Genomic DNA, 15703 nt, shown 5'->3' with positions numbered 1-15703 from the left:
TAGCTTACTTTAAATGTATTGAAATTAATAAAGCATCTTTGAATAAACTTCGAGTATCATTTGAGTATCTGTTTAATGGGGCCGAGTGTCCTGGTTTGGTAATCAAAATATGATCACCCTAATCAAATATAACACAGCGACAAAGTCAGCTGATATTTAATATAGTTTTAAAATAACTACTGGGGCATTCTGTTAAAGATTTTTCAAATATGTGAAAAATCATTTACAGAATGACGCAGTAAGGATATTTTTGTGTTCATAAAATGTTCTGTCCTCATAAAACATGAAAGTTAGATGACAGGCAGGTTGAAAGTTCAGTCAGTATAGGTATTTTCATGGTCCAGAGTCCATAGCTATTGTTTTTTCCACAGTCACTGGAGATTTGAACAAACTATATTTTAGCCTTTGATATCAATAAAGAACAAGGCCATCATTTGATGACAGGGTTCTGAATAATAAACCATTTCATTGTTATCTGCAACATGTTTGTGTCAGGACAGAAGTAATAAAATACTCATAAAACAGGCCTACAGTATACTGTTATCAACCATGACCAAAAGCACAACTTAGGTAACATATTTCTGATAAGCATATGACAAGTTACTAGGTGGACACACAGGCCATAAAAAATAAACAGAAATGTTGTGCACCGGAGCAGGATACAGGAAACATGGGGCAGGACACAATGCCACACCTGTCCACTTTAAACTAAAAAGTGTAACATTCAACCAATTAAATCTTTATCAGTCAAAGATGAAAAATAACATAATTTGGTCACAATGTTTGTAATTTTTACAGAAGAACATGTAAAAAAAAATCTTAATATGTTAAAAACAAACCGCATGGTTTAACATCACATTATATGTAATTTACTACCGTCAAATTTATGTTTGACATGTATCACTTAATGAAATACACAGTTATAAGTTAACACATATTGGCCACTATATCATCTTCTGAAATTGTGTCACCACATATTTTTTATGATAGATTATTGGCAAATCAGAGCTGTCAGATTTTATTATTATTATTATTATTTTTACAATAAATTGAATAGGATATTTTACAGTGTATTATTTTTAATGTTTGCCTGAAGAGCTACACAATCTTAGGCAGATTTATTTAAATGTTAATCTTGAGCTGAAAATGGAGGTTGTGCAGACATAGATATTGTTCTGGAGAATGACTATTACATTTCACCAGACAAAGTACAGATTCCGGTTTTCTCAATTCATACATGCAAACCTTGATTGTGGATATAAACTAGAGTGTTTGGAACCATGACAGCAAACAAAACAAAGACATCACCTTCCCATAACTGGTGAATGATAAAATACATTTTCCATGTTCCATTGTGTCGTGTGCCAGTCTCATCCCTCTTCTAAAAGGGGTAAACAGTAAATTTGTATAAATATATAAAAATATCTCCAGACCATAGATCTCTTTTCAGCACTTTTGATGAATGGCTTTGCTATTTTTAATTTTGTCATTTCATACGAATATCAACATTTGTGAGATTTTGTCAGCTGAAACAGTTTTGAAGTTAGTTGATCTAATTTTGTGTCTCTGAAAATAGTGATCTGTATTTTTGTCTATTTGATAATGGGGATTTGTGGACAATGTTTTTGGATTGGTGGAGTAAAAGATATAGAAAAAGATAAAAAGATAAAACTAGACCTTTTGGTAAGATGACATGACCTAGCTCAGCCGGTGGCGACGGAGAGACATCTGTGGTTGAACCTGGCTGACATTGGGGAGAAAGAGAAGGGCATTCTCCTTGATTTGACAGTTTGGCCCTCTGAGCTTTTCGACACCTCCGTAGAAGTGGTGGTTGTAAAGTTCAGAGAGGCAAAGGCACAGCGACGTTTAAAACTTGTATACCACTAAGATCCATGTCCACGGCCAGACAGGCGGGAGGGCCTGTCCCGTCACGGTTCGAGGACCTTAGACAGAGCTAGAGAGCCAGCGTCGCCTCTCGTGCACCCCCTCTGTGGAGGAGTAGGTCACAGAAGAGGCGGTATTCCCGCAAAAAGAGGGATCTGAGGGAGGTGATCCAGCACAAACGCAAACAACATTGGTGATGGATCACCTCCCCTAAGGGCTTAATATATCTTAGCCCTCTCCTCTCTTCCACGACTCCTCAGGCGCTTCTTACATCAGACTTGCGGCTGGGCCCATGATGAATAAAATATTCTGACGGCCCGTCTTGGCTTGGTTAATGAGAGTGCCTCTTTCAGGCATGTAATGGTGGTAGACCCCATGTTCAAAGGTACCACAGTTTATCAAGGTTTTTAAAGAACCAGTCTGTGATAGTCAAATTTTTTCCAATTTAATGCAATTGCAAGTTAACACTTCTTTTAGCCATCAAAGGAAGGGGATGAGGCATGTTTCCACTTCAAAAGTATGAGACGTCTTGCTATTAAAGTAGTAAAGGCTAGAGCCTTTTGAACCATTACTGAAGGTTAACATCAGTCATCCCGAAAAAGGCCAGGAGTGGATTTGTATCAAGATCTATGGCAAAGGCATCCCCCAAAATTTTGAATATTTTAGTCAAGTAATCATCACATCATTTAGGGCATCCCCACAACATATGAATGCGATCTGCTGGTGATTGCTTGCACCCGTTACATACATCACTGACAGAGGGGCATGTTTTAGCAAGTTTAGCATTTGTATAGTAAACCCTATGTAGAATCTTACACTGCATCAGGCCATGTCTTGCACATATAGATGATGCGTGAGCGAGATCGAGAATACGTTCCCAACGTTTATAACATTGACCTTTGTTCTAAAATCATTACCTGTGAGTGAGGAAACAGAAACTTAAGCAAGCTTTTCAATCATTGAATTGATCATATAAATGAAACAGAAATAACTTGTATTTTGGTAATGTTTACTGATTACATTGCTGTGTTTAATTTCTCTCCATTTGTTTCCAAATTCTAATTATCCCTTTTGAACATGTAATTCATTTGAATTTATTTGGGAATGAAAGAAAGAAACAACCCTAACAATTATACTGTAGGTGCTTTGAAGGTTATTTTCATAATCATTTAACATTATCTTAGCATTTTTTGTGCTATAGTTTCGATTATTAAAATATTGTATCAGCTAAACTTTGAAGGGCATAATGGAGAAATTGAAACAAAACACACAGTAGTTTACATTCTCCATAAGAATGTTGAGTCCAGCCCACAGTTACAAAATTCACAATATGCATATAGTATAAGAAGCTAAACTATTTGTAGTTTTTGAATATCTTAAAAAAATGTTTTGCCTGAAAGCCCAATTTAAAAATGCATTTGCCTTTATAATTTATTATTTAAAGTAACAAGAATGTGTTGTGGAAAAGCTGTGTTCCTTAAGTCAGCCGTCATATCCAAAACAAGAACGTTTTTCACAGTGTTATGATGGGCTAGTCAGGAAATATTCACCAGTTTGTGTAATGTCAGTGCATAAAATGACGTCGGGAAATATATAGCAATGTGAAATGGTTGGAGGAAAATAAGTCTTGATTTTTTTATCAGTGTTTTATGATCTTTACCATACCATCCCTCTCTGGACTCTGGACTGATACATAAATAAGGCTTTCAGAATGTGTGATAATATATAAACCATGTACTTAGGTCAGTAAATCACAATGAGTTGGACATTTGAAGGTGCACAAGCTGAGATGTGTTAGAGGCTACACCTGTTAAAGACTGAGGTTCTAGTGTTAGAACAAATTATTTTTCACGTGTTTGGATACTAGCATCATTTGGGGAAATGATTGGGATAAGCTACACATCTTCATTCATTTTGATCCTGAGTCTGTCTCTTATTTCAGGTAGGGAGAAAAATATACATCAAATTCTTAATCTTATATTTTTTTAATCTTAGAATTTAATTGTATATAGGCCTACACATATAATAAAATCTGCAACTAAAAAGAATGTTTTGATAATATGATTTGAATTATTGATAATTTGATATATTGATAATATAATAATAATTATATGTTGATAATTGGCTATAATTTTAATAGGGAAAAAAACATGTCAATGCTTATAGTATGTGTTTTCACTGTGTTTCCTGTGCTCGTTATACGCTAATTATACAACACAGTGATACCCCCCCCCCCCCCACTGTTGCACTTTGACAATTCAAAATTAAAAGCTCCAACCCATATTCAGTGTGCAAGTTAAACAAAGGAAAATTGAAACCTCTTTTAGCTGTGTCTGTCTACATTACACTACTACATAATAATAGTTATAATATTAATCCCATGACAGTAATAGCCATATATTGTAAAACAAATGCACTGAAAAATAAAGGATGGTCATTAAAGTGGTAATGTTTGCGCATAGGATTTATTACGTATTTAGGAGAGTATTGCAAGAAGCTACTTATACATTTAACCTTACTTTCGAAAAATAAATAAATACAATCATGATTTTTCATGAAAAATCATGTTAGAATTGTAGGCCTAAAATACCTTGGTATTTCATGAATGGTATAATTAATACAATTACAATTAATTTGATTTGTCGTGATTAATTTGTGTTCATAATCAGTAAAAAAAAATCTTTTAACAAGCATAAACACATATGATTAATTAAATTAAATTAGACTATTATTGTATTATTAAAAGTGGGGTATGTGATTTTCTTTTTCTTTTTTTTTTTTACCATTTTTTTTTTCAAAATCACTTGAAAACCTTTTCCTAACCCACTTACAGCCACTGAGTTAGAAGCACTGAATTGAAAATTAAGCAATTTAATAATCTCTGGAATGGACATTGACCAGAAAAACTCTGGTCAATCATTTCCAAGACCCCCTAAAACCATTGGGCAGAAAATGTGTCAATCAAACTGTCGTACCCATTTCACATCACATTTTGGCATTAGGTAGGTAATTATATAAATAGAATTTAGTTTAATTAATTTTAAAATTTGTCGCCAGAGTGAATGGGAACATGATTTATTGAAAATATATAAATGTTTCGTAGGTCAATACTTTTTAATGGCTTGTCAACTTTCCATTCTTCCGCTGCGTGATTCTAGACAGTGCTGGATTATATTAGGACAGAAGTGAGGGAGTTTGGCCCGATGGGGTTCGAGAACTTCGTCGGGCCACAGATTCATCTCTCAGGGATACTAAGGAGATCGCCTGAGCAATTGGGGGGTCTATGGCAGCCCTTGTGGTCACTAAGAGACACCTCTGGCTCATTTGATGCAAATCAAGGAGAAAGATACAACTTTCCTTCTTGATCCTCCTATCAATCCTTTGGTCTCTTCAGCGCGGTTATTTTGGTTGCTATGTCCAACCCATGCAGCAACATTCTAATCTGAAAATTGAAGCCTGCCCGGAAGTGCGAAAAACTGCAATACATTGAAAATCTGCAAGAGGGAGGTCCCAAAAGGAGCAAATGTCCATAGACCCCATGTTAAAATGTCTGTTTTCACAGCTTAAATTCATGTTTTTACAGGTTGGTCCCATGGACTTTTATTGTATTTTTCGATAGGTTCCGAGTGCCAGACAACCGTGAAGGGGGTGAATTTTTTTTCTAACTTGTTAGTTTAGATCCACTGCTATTTCACGTAGTTAGCACTATTTAGCATCAGAGAAAAACATTTATTTCATTTATTCCCCACCCCCTTTCAATTCTTTTATTTCAATTTTTTTAACAGCCAGTTTATATATATATATATATATATATATATATAAACAGAGAACTTTTAGGGAAAAAAGTTCTATAGCCTATAGAAACCTGGGGTTCTTCTTGACTTGACTATTTTAAAGAACACCTAAAAGGTTCTATAGGAGAAATGTCTTAAATTATTGCAAAATACTTTCATGTTCAACAGGTTATAATTTTATTTATTTTCCTTTAAGATTTTATATAGAACCTATACTTCAGTTCTGCTGATTATTTAGTTGCCTCATAAAAGCCTGTACTGCAAAAACGTTATCGTTTATTGTACGTTTTTAACAGATTTTCCACTGAGTGCAGCAAAATAGGCTCAGTGCTATACCAATAACAAGCAATGTTTATATTTCCACAACAGATATCACTTCATTTTCATCTAGTGTTTATGAAACAGCTACAGATGATCCTACAGCTATAGAAGATCCTACAGCTACAGTAAACTCCACTCATGCACCAGAAATTTCAACAACTATTGAAATCCTAGCAACCAGCAGCCCTTCAAGTACAGAAAAAACCTCTACAACTCCAGATGAAAGTACAACAGGGATTTCCAGTGGAACTTCAGGAGATCCTACAACTACAGTCGACACCACTTCTGCACCAGAAATTTCAACAACTACTGAAATCCCAGCAACCAGCAGCCCTTCAACTACAGAAAAAACCTCTACAACTCCAGATGAAAGTACAACAGGGATTTCTGGTGGAACTTCAGGAGATCCTACAACTACAGTCGACAACACTTCTGCACCAGAAATTTCAACAACTACTGAAATCCCAGCAACCAGCAGCCCTTCAAGTACAGAAAAAACCTCTACAACTCCAGATGAAAGTACAACAGGGATTTCCAGTGGAACTTCAGGAGATCCTACAACTACAGTCGACAACACTTCTGCACCAGAAATTTCAACAACTACTGAAATCCCAGCAACCAGCAGCCCTTCAAGTACAGAAAAAACTTCTACAACTCCAGATGAAAGTACAACAGGGATTTCTGGTGGAACTTCAGGAGATCCTACAACTACAGTCGACAACACTTCTGCACCAGAAATTTCAACAACTATTGAAATCCCAGCAACCAGCAGCCCTTCAAGTACAGAAAAAACCTCTACAACTCCAGATGAAAGTACAACAGGGATTTCCAGTGGAACTTCAGGAGATCTTACAACTACAGTCGACAACACTTCTGCACCAGAAATTTCAACAACTATTGAAATCCTAGCAACCAGCAGCCCTTCAAGTACAGAAAAAACCTCTACAACTCCAGATGAAAGTACAACAGGGATTTCCAGTGGAACTTCAGGAGATCTTACAACTACAGTCGACAACACTTCTGCACCAGAAATTTCAACAACTATTGAAATCCCAACAACCAGCGGCCCTTCAAGTACAGAAAAAACCTCTACAACTCCAGATGAAAGTACAACAGGGATTTCTGGTGTAACTTCAGGAGATTCTACAACTACAGTCGACACCACTCATGCACCAGAAATTTCAACAACTATTGAAATCACAACAACCGGTGAAACTTCAAGTACAGCAGAAAGCACAACAGGGATTTCTGGTGTAACTTCAGGAGATCCTATTACAGTTACGACAGATTCTGCTAAAACAACAGATGATGCCATCACTACAGCATATATAGCGACAACTACAGGCGCAATCGGGACTTCAGGAATTGTTACCGCTTCAACTACTAAGGGTGACACATCTACCGAAAATACTGACACAACTACAGGAGCTGTCACTACTATTTCTGCTAGTGTCACGATTACAGAAGATATTGCTACAGGAGACACCAACTCCACACCAAATCCTGCCTCAACTACAGCTGATGTCACCACTCCAAAAGATCCTGTTATGACTACCGTAACAACACCAACAACAACACCACCAACAACAACAAGATCTACTCAGTCAACGACTAAAACCACAACCTCCAAACCTATTCAATGTGAAAATGGTGGAACTCCACATCCAAACAACCTGGCTTGTATCTGTCTGAGTGGTTATACGGGGTTATACTGCAGTAACGTTAACAATGAAATTGTCCAAGGTTTGTTAAAAAGTCTATCAAATATTAAAAATAAATGATTGTATGATTAACTTTTATCTCCACGTCACACATGTAAGAATTTTTGGAATTATTTTGCAACAGTGTCATCTTCAGAATGACAATTCTTGCAGTTGTTTTTTCCAGTAAGATTGGTCTCATTAATTAAAATGTAGTTAATAAAATAACATGTAATTAATAAAACCATAGCTTGAATTTCTGTAATTGCATGATAGTCTCAAAACAGTGGTATCTCGTCTACATGAGATGGGCAGGAGGCCATTTTTAGTTTTAACAAAGTTGTTACATTTTATACTTGTACTTTCTTAAAATTGTACAAATAGTTTTCTGAAAGTCCTGTACTACTTTGTTTTCTTAAAATGTCCTCAACTTTTATTTCAGAGGTCATTGACAGGGCAGTTCAAGTTGCAATTGAAGTGAATGAAGAGTTTACTCCTGAATATGAAAACTCATCATCTGAAATATATAAAGAATTTGTTGGTGATTTCATACTTAAGGTACGTATTGTGGATTAGATGCCCTCCCCCCTCCCTCCCGTTTTAAAATAACACAATTTAGGTGTTAATTCTGTACAAGGTATAGTTAAAATAGTAAAAATATGAAAATTCTGTCATCATCTACTCACCCTAAAGCCCTGGATGAATTTATATTTTCTGCTGAATACAAAATAAAATATTTTTAAGAATATGGGTTAACAAACATTTGATGGATCCCACTGAATAAAATAATAATAATAATTCCATGATAGTATGGAAGTCAATGGGGCCCCAACTGTTTGGTTACCAACATTCTTCAAAATATATTCTTTTGTGTCCAGCAGAAGAAAGAAATGCACACAGGTTTAGAACAACTTGAGGGTAAATAATGACAGAATTTTCATTTTTGGGTGAACTATCCCAGTTTAAGTAAAGGCCTTAGTCTAAACTGTAAAAGCATGATGAGCTCTTTTGCAGAGTTAACACAAGAAAAGTTATTAACATTAAAATTTCAACAATTCTAACCTTTCATTTTCTATTCATTTTTCTTGCAAATGTGCTTGATCCCTTACATATTATTACCCATAAATATGGGGAGTGAATCTAACTGCATATATTTACTAAAAATCAGCTTTGGACCAGTTGGTTAAAAGTAATTTAAGTGAAGTAAATTCAAAAAGTTAACTCTGAGAAAAGCTCTAGTTTTTAATCATTTGTTTGCAGATGGCTCTTTGTTTCATACGTTGTTATATGCTGTAACATACATGTTTTAAAATTTAAATAAGTATCTAAGACTTTCACAAACTATTTTGAACAGTGGAGGTAATTTTTTTTTACTACTTGAAATATAACAGATACATTTTCATTCTTTTATAGGTTGACCCCTTGTATCGCCAAATACCTAATTTTGTGAGTGTGAAGAACATAAGAATAAGGTAAGTCATAGCACAAGATATTTTGTAATTATATTTATGCAGCATGCCCCTATTTATGGCCCTTTTGTCCTTTCAAAGTGCTGGTGGACCGATAACAAGAAAAAAAAGGAATAGAGGAAAAATAAGCTTGCCTTTGAATACTCAACAAAGGTAAAAGTGCAAAATGTAATAAAACAAACATGTATAATAACTTGATTTATTGTTATTATGTAGTATATCCAGAATTTCAAAATAAACTTAATTATATAGCTTGAAAACACTGAAAAAAAACCCTGAAATTTCTCCTGAACCTGTCTTTCTCTCTCTCTCTTTAAATCATATGGATAGTCTGAAAGTTCAGCATGATGCTATTTTTTCCATTAAAAACGATGAAAATGCCAACGATGATTATGATGATATACTCAAAGTGGTGAATGAGACTCTCCAAGACTTAACAAACATTTCAGGTAGGTTGTCATATGCATTTCCTCCCTTTATATATTCTGAAGTTATTAGATGCATTATTAATATATGTTTGTCCTTTTTTTTCTATTGTCGAAGGCTTAATTGTAAATTCTGTTGCTGCATCACCGACTGAGCTAAATGGTGAGTTTTCAGTAAACGTATTGTGCTAGGGGCAAGAAGAATAGTGCTATTTTATATAGGCTACTGTTAATCTGTCATTTCATTGAATTGCATACTCTGTGCCTAAACAAAAATTATTTTAAGTACTACTGAGTGAACTACTGAAATAACTGAATTGCGTTTTAATGTGTAATGTTTGATGTTGAATTTTTTTCTATATTTTCAATCAGATCTGCAAAAGCTTAAAGCTTACACAAATAACTTCCAACTGGCCTCTGGATATGAATTTTAGAGATAAAACACAAGTGCATACATTAGAAAAAGGGCACAAAACATTATCATTATCACATTTCTAATTTAATTGTTAGAAACCAAGACACTACTTAGAAAGGTTTAAAAAAGGCTCTACAAGGTTTCAGTGAATAAAGGAGAGAATTGGGAGAGAAGCTATACAGAGAGACCAACAATTAATTTAGGGAAGCCAAAAAAAAAAGTTTTTTTTAAGTACGGTAGCGTAGATTTTCTATTAAAATAAGGCATTTTTTTTGTATGTATTATTTATTTTGTATGACTCTTTATTTCCACAGCCAAAGAGTTGTGTGCTGAGGCTATAAAAAATCTTACTGAAGACTTCCAAAAGCATTATGTTGATGTTGTGGTGGGTGGCAAAGTGTTATGTGTGACTTCATGCAATAACAATCATCCTAAACCAAAAGAGTGTTTGAACGAAGGCACCTGTGCAGTTTCTAAACAAGGTCCATCCTGCTAGTACGTATTATCATCACTAAATTTAATTATTTAACTATATAGTGGTGGTTAAAGATATGGGCTGGAAACGTAATGATTGTACGTCTGTCCCCGACATAGCCCAAGTGTTTTATTTTTTAATCAACTAAAAGCATCAACTAAATGGCTAGTTTGATTATAGAAATATGAATATATACTTAAGTTGGCATGTAGCAATATCAAAAGTTTGAATCCTTGTGATTAAAACCAATGATTGGTGCAAGTCCAGTCTAAAGAACTGGAATGATCTAAATTAAATAAAAGCAATTACAAAGCAATAGTAAAAAATATGTACAGATGTCTTTATGAAAATTTAAAAGGACTTATAATGTCTCTTTGCTCTAGTTGCCACCAAACTAATGCTGAGTGGTACTTGGGAAAGGACTGCCGTTTCCAGGTGAACAAAGTTGGATTATATGCCGGATTGGGAACAGTGGCAGCCATTGCAGTAATAACTATAGCAATCCTGACAGTTTATCTCGTGAGAAACAAACGGGTGGTAAAAAGGTAAGCTTTTGTATGAAACTTCAGAACTGTTTAGTTCAGCTATATTTTGGGAATAATGAGTCGCACTCTTGAGCTCATAACATTAACAAGGCATTTCAATAAGGTTCAAACTGGGCCTCTCCAGAAGCCGTTTTTTTGTTTTGTTTGTTGAAGTCATTCAGTTGGCCATTTACTCCTGTGCTTTGGGTCGTTGTCTTGTGTTGCCTTGTCCTGATAAACTTTTGAACATAAGATCATTGCAAGATCATTGTTCCATGAACGCCCTGACAATAACAATACATTAGTTACTCTTAAGTCCAGAAAGGGTAGTTTGCTTGAGAATTTTCTAATACCATTTATTTTACATGTATGAGGGCTACAATCTTGTCATGAAACCTGTGGATGAATCAAAACTTTCTGACAGTCCCTCTAATAATCTGGGATAATGCAATCTCTCAGGTTTAATGAATATAGCATATTTTCCAAATGTGTATCGTGTGCGGTGTTATGTTTTTATGTCTTCCTGTCCATAACTCCATTTCTTTGACTTACAGGAATAAAGACATTAAGCAAGAGCTAGTGAAAGAATGGTTAGATGATGACTTTGAGTGGCCACCACAAAACAAAAGATCATACACAGGTAAAAAAAAAAACAAAAAAAAACATTTGAATCATTCACCAAATTATTGTTGTGCACAATTAAATAGTGTTATCTCAGAAAAAAATCTGTTACATAAAACACTTGGTATTAACCTGAATTGATAAACATTCATTTATTCATTCCCAATCTGTTCACTGTATTTCAGATACAGATTTTTTAGCTACTAGCACAAAATAGAGGGCAACTCAAAAAGAAAGGTGCAGTCTTGGTTCGAATGCATGCATGCATAATAGGAGATATAATATTAGCGAGTGTCATTTGCACGGCATAAATCACTCATTTATACCCATAACCTATACGGAGAATTAAAGATCACTACACGACTACAAATAAATGTTTTCATGTTGCCTTCCTGTGCAATAAGAGCACTGTAGTCTGATCTAAAATAAACTAATGTGGTATATAGAAGACGTCTGAATATGAAATGATACATTTTTAACCTCTGATTAGTCGACTTACCTTTTTATGTTTTTTCAGATGGCACATATGATAATCCTGTATACTCACATAAGCAGGACAGTTTAGGAAAACCAGATTTCTCTGCAGATCGATTCTACAACCCGAATTTCTCACCTGATCCTGATATTCATCTCCGCTATCTTCAGAGAGATCAGCCTGTGAGTACTGACAGGATACACAGATAAACATGTATCAGCATATGAAGAGTTCAGATGCAAAAGCCTCTAAATGCCATTTGAAATTTTCTTCTTCAATGATGATTTTTTATCAAACTTGTATATTTAAGGTCAGTAATTTCACTTAAATAACAATTAATGGGTAATTATCATTGCCATTTAAGTGAAATCACTGAACAAGCTTGATAAAAATGATCATTCTAGAAGAAAATTTCAAATGGCACTTTGAGGCTTTTGCATCTGAACTCTTCATATGTTGTTCATACTAAGTCAGTATAAAGTAAACAAATCTAAATGTGCAGCCATAGGGTCGATAAACGACACATTTTCATTAATGACTCCTTTTACTGCCCAACTGCATGCGTCCACAGAAGTTACCTGTTACAAACATCCAGTTGGCTACATTTTTCTTGTACTGTTTTATCTGTAAGCATTGTAGAATCACTTTCATTGCTTTTAGAAAACTCCTCATTATGTCTTTTGCTCTTAACAGATGAAAATGGACAGACCTCAGATCCGGTCATCATTTGATATTTAGTGTAATCTTAATGTGCAGAATTTAACGTAAGTGGGGTGGCTCTGTTTGACATATTGAATATATTTGTTGCTTTGATGCTTTCAAAATGTCCAGTATTGATGTATTAAGCTCAATTCAGTTGCAAATAGAGTTCTATTTGTACAATACAATTTAGCAGTAGTACAATTGTGCATATATTCTGTATCTCAGATGTGTGACAAACATTGTCTGGACATATGTTTCATTAGATGAAGAGAAGCAGTGAAATGCCCTACTACACTTCAGATATATTATTAAAATAATGAAGGTAGCAAAATAAGAATATAATGTAGAACTATATAATTTTACAGATTTTACTTTGTTAGAGCTCCTTCAGGTGTCTTTGTGTTTTATTATTGTTGTTCATTATTACATTGCATTAATCTTGGTTTGTTTTTTACATATTACAAAATTACATATTGATCACAAATTATTTATTAACATTACTCCACAAATTATTTATTATCATTAAACTGCACACGTTTGTAAATTGACCCTTGTTTATGTTCAAATAAATAAATATCTATTCTCAATTGTTTTAGGTGTCTTCTTTTTTATTGCAATTGAATACATGAACAACAAAATACTATTCTTGAGCTTGCCAGCAATAAGAAAACATCACATAGAGATTTAAAGGATTTTGAGCACACCAAGAGCTAACAGAGAGTATCTTTATTAATTCTCTTAGTGCTTTTTCAATTCACAGACTTCCAACACGCTTTGTTCTTCCGAAAGCACTGTTCATAGGGCTTTCTTACTCTATATTTCACCACTCAATTTAGTCCCTTTGGATTACATTGTTACATTATTTTATATTCCCCAGCCTATGTTTTGCAAAGTGAGTATCTTTATCTCAAATATCTCATCTGCAGCCAGTCAAGTCAAACAATGTGGGGGGAGGGTGAGTTACACGCCCTTGTGGGAGCAGAACAGATAAGAGCTTCAATATTATAAAACATTGCTAATGGTATAGCATCACTTAACTTGATGTACCTAGACCTCTGTGTTCCAATGGGACTCGTGGGTCATTGTGTAACCATATTACTCACCTGAAAAGCAATGCTCACTCTAGACCATGCACCAAAGTATTGTGTTCTGTTTTGCAAATTATTCTTTTTCTGGCCTGAAAGCATCCAAGACCACTGTATACGTCGTAGAGATCTCAAACTTGGTTGGATGGTTCCAAATCCTCCCACTACTCGGCTACCTCCACACACATCCATCCGACATAAGGTTGCGCTAAAATGTGCACATTGCATTTTGGCCTGGTTTGTTTTCATCTAAAGATTGTCATCTGGTATGGCATTAAATGTATAGCTCACTTTAAAATTATGTTGATTTTTTTAATTATGTTGAAATGTTTGATATGTTTTAGCTTACCTCAAGGGCATCCAAGATGTCAAGATGTAGGTGTCTTTGTTTCCACAGTATTTTCAATTTTGATATTTTTCGGTCAAACCATTGTTGCTATCAGTCATCTAATATAATGGAGATTTACAGGGCCCACCTCAGCATCAGGGCCGTATTAAGAGCTCACTGGGCCCCGGGCTATGAGTTACTGCAGGGCCCCCCCACCACTTTAGGTCACCAACTACATGAGGTAAATGTTATATTATTATACGAGTCATTTTATCCATCTATGATATACTTCACAGTTAAGTTATGTTACTTTTAACACGATTTTTTTATCATATCAAAATGTATTGCGACTAAAATTTCATAATTATTGACCAATTTCAATATCACCAAAAAAATAATAGTAGCTTAAGAAAATAATCTCAAGCTTACTGATGACAAGAGTCACAAATTAAAATAGAACAAAGGCACAATAAATCGACTTATGAAAAACTTTAAGCACTGAATAATATTATATTATATAAAGTAATCAAATATACATTATAGCCTACATGGTTTTCACTATAAATTCAACATTCATTCTTGTTAATTTTGCAAAAGTAATTCAGTCAAATACAGTAACGTTAAATTACTTTCTTTCTGATGTTTGATTAACATTATTGACACACATGGCGACAGCATCTTTATTAGCAGCGTCTGTCACTTTGAGACCTCAGAGTCGGATTCAAGTGCGCTGTGCAAAACCGTCTCAAGTTCACCATGGTCTCAAAACCAGTATTTACAAAATGAATTCTCTCCCGCTGCTCACTGTGCCTGAGCAGTTTGAAATAATTTGTATCCAAACCACAATGTTTAAAAACGCGTTTAAATGATAAACTTACATCGATGCGCAGCAAAATTTAAATATTTCTACCGGATATGCAACCCGGTATCACGACAAGACGTGAAATAATCACGTTGGTCCACTTTGGAAAACGTGTAGATGTCACGGTTTAACCCCCTCAAACGTGAAACTTACATGTTTGACCTATTCTACACGCAATCGCCTCTGCCATTACGACCTATTGGTTTTCATTAAACCGAGAAAAAATGGAATTTTGTTTTATTGACGATCACTGAGAAATGTTCTATTAATTAAAATGCAAAAAAGTATTATTTTCAAGGTGAAAAGGAATCATTTGCCTTGATCCACGCCGAAAAAAAACGTCAAAATATCACGTTTTAATGAAGTAGCCAAATGAGTAAAACGTCAATTTTCCGGCGTGCCCCAGCTCCTCGTTTAAGCAAAAGGTTCGCTTACACGTTTTAACCATAACCTTTTAAATACTCGACCTACCGTTGCTTCGCAACGGGAAGAAACTCCTGTAACTTCAGTGCCGTTAGCACCTTAGTGCTTACAGATTAGGAGACATTAGTGTGTTCGCTGCATTTGTAATGTTATACATTTAAAATAGGTTAACATCCGGGTATCTCTCCACTGGAATGTGT

General features: G+C 34.8%; 1 protein-coding gene across 1 annotated transcript; it reads left to right on the top strand.

Annotated features, from left to right (window-relative positions):
- Positions 1-3616: 3616 nt before the first annotated feature.
- Positions 3617-13057, top strand: LOC120487798 (uncharacterized). Its single transcript, XM_039684193.2, has 12 exons — positions 3617-3826; positions 6048-7742; positions 8142-8257; positions 9113-9171; positions 9250-9321; positions 9499-9617; positions 9712-9756; positions 10323-10503; positions 10867-11028; positions 11562-11647; positions 12146-12285; positions 12797-13057. The coding sequence occupies exons 1-12, from the start codon at positions 3766-3768 to the stop codon at positions 12839-12841; spliced, it is 2781 nt and encodes a 926-aa protein (XP_039540127.2). The 5' UTR covers positions 3617-3765; the 3' UTR covers positions 12842-13057.
- The last annotated feature ends 2646 nt before the right edge of the window (positions 13058-15703 follow it).

Source organism: Pimephales promelas, chromosome 1, assembly GCF_988280905.1.
Source record: "Pimephales promelas chromosome 1, fPimPro1.hap1.1, whole genome shotgun sequence".
Lineage (NCBI taxonomy): Eukaryota > Metazoa > Chordata > Actinopteri > Cypriniformes > Leuciscidae > Pimephales > Pimephales promelas.
Note: the sequence above shows the minus strand (reverse complement) of the source record. Positions and strands in the feature narration are given on the sequence as shown.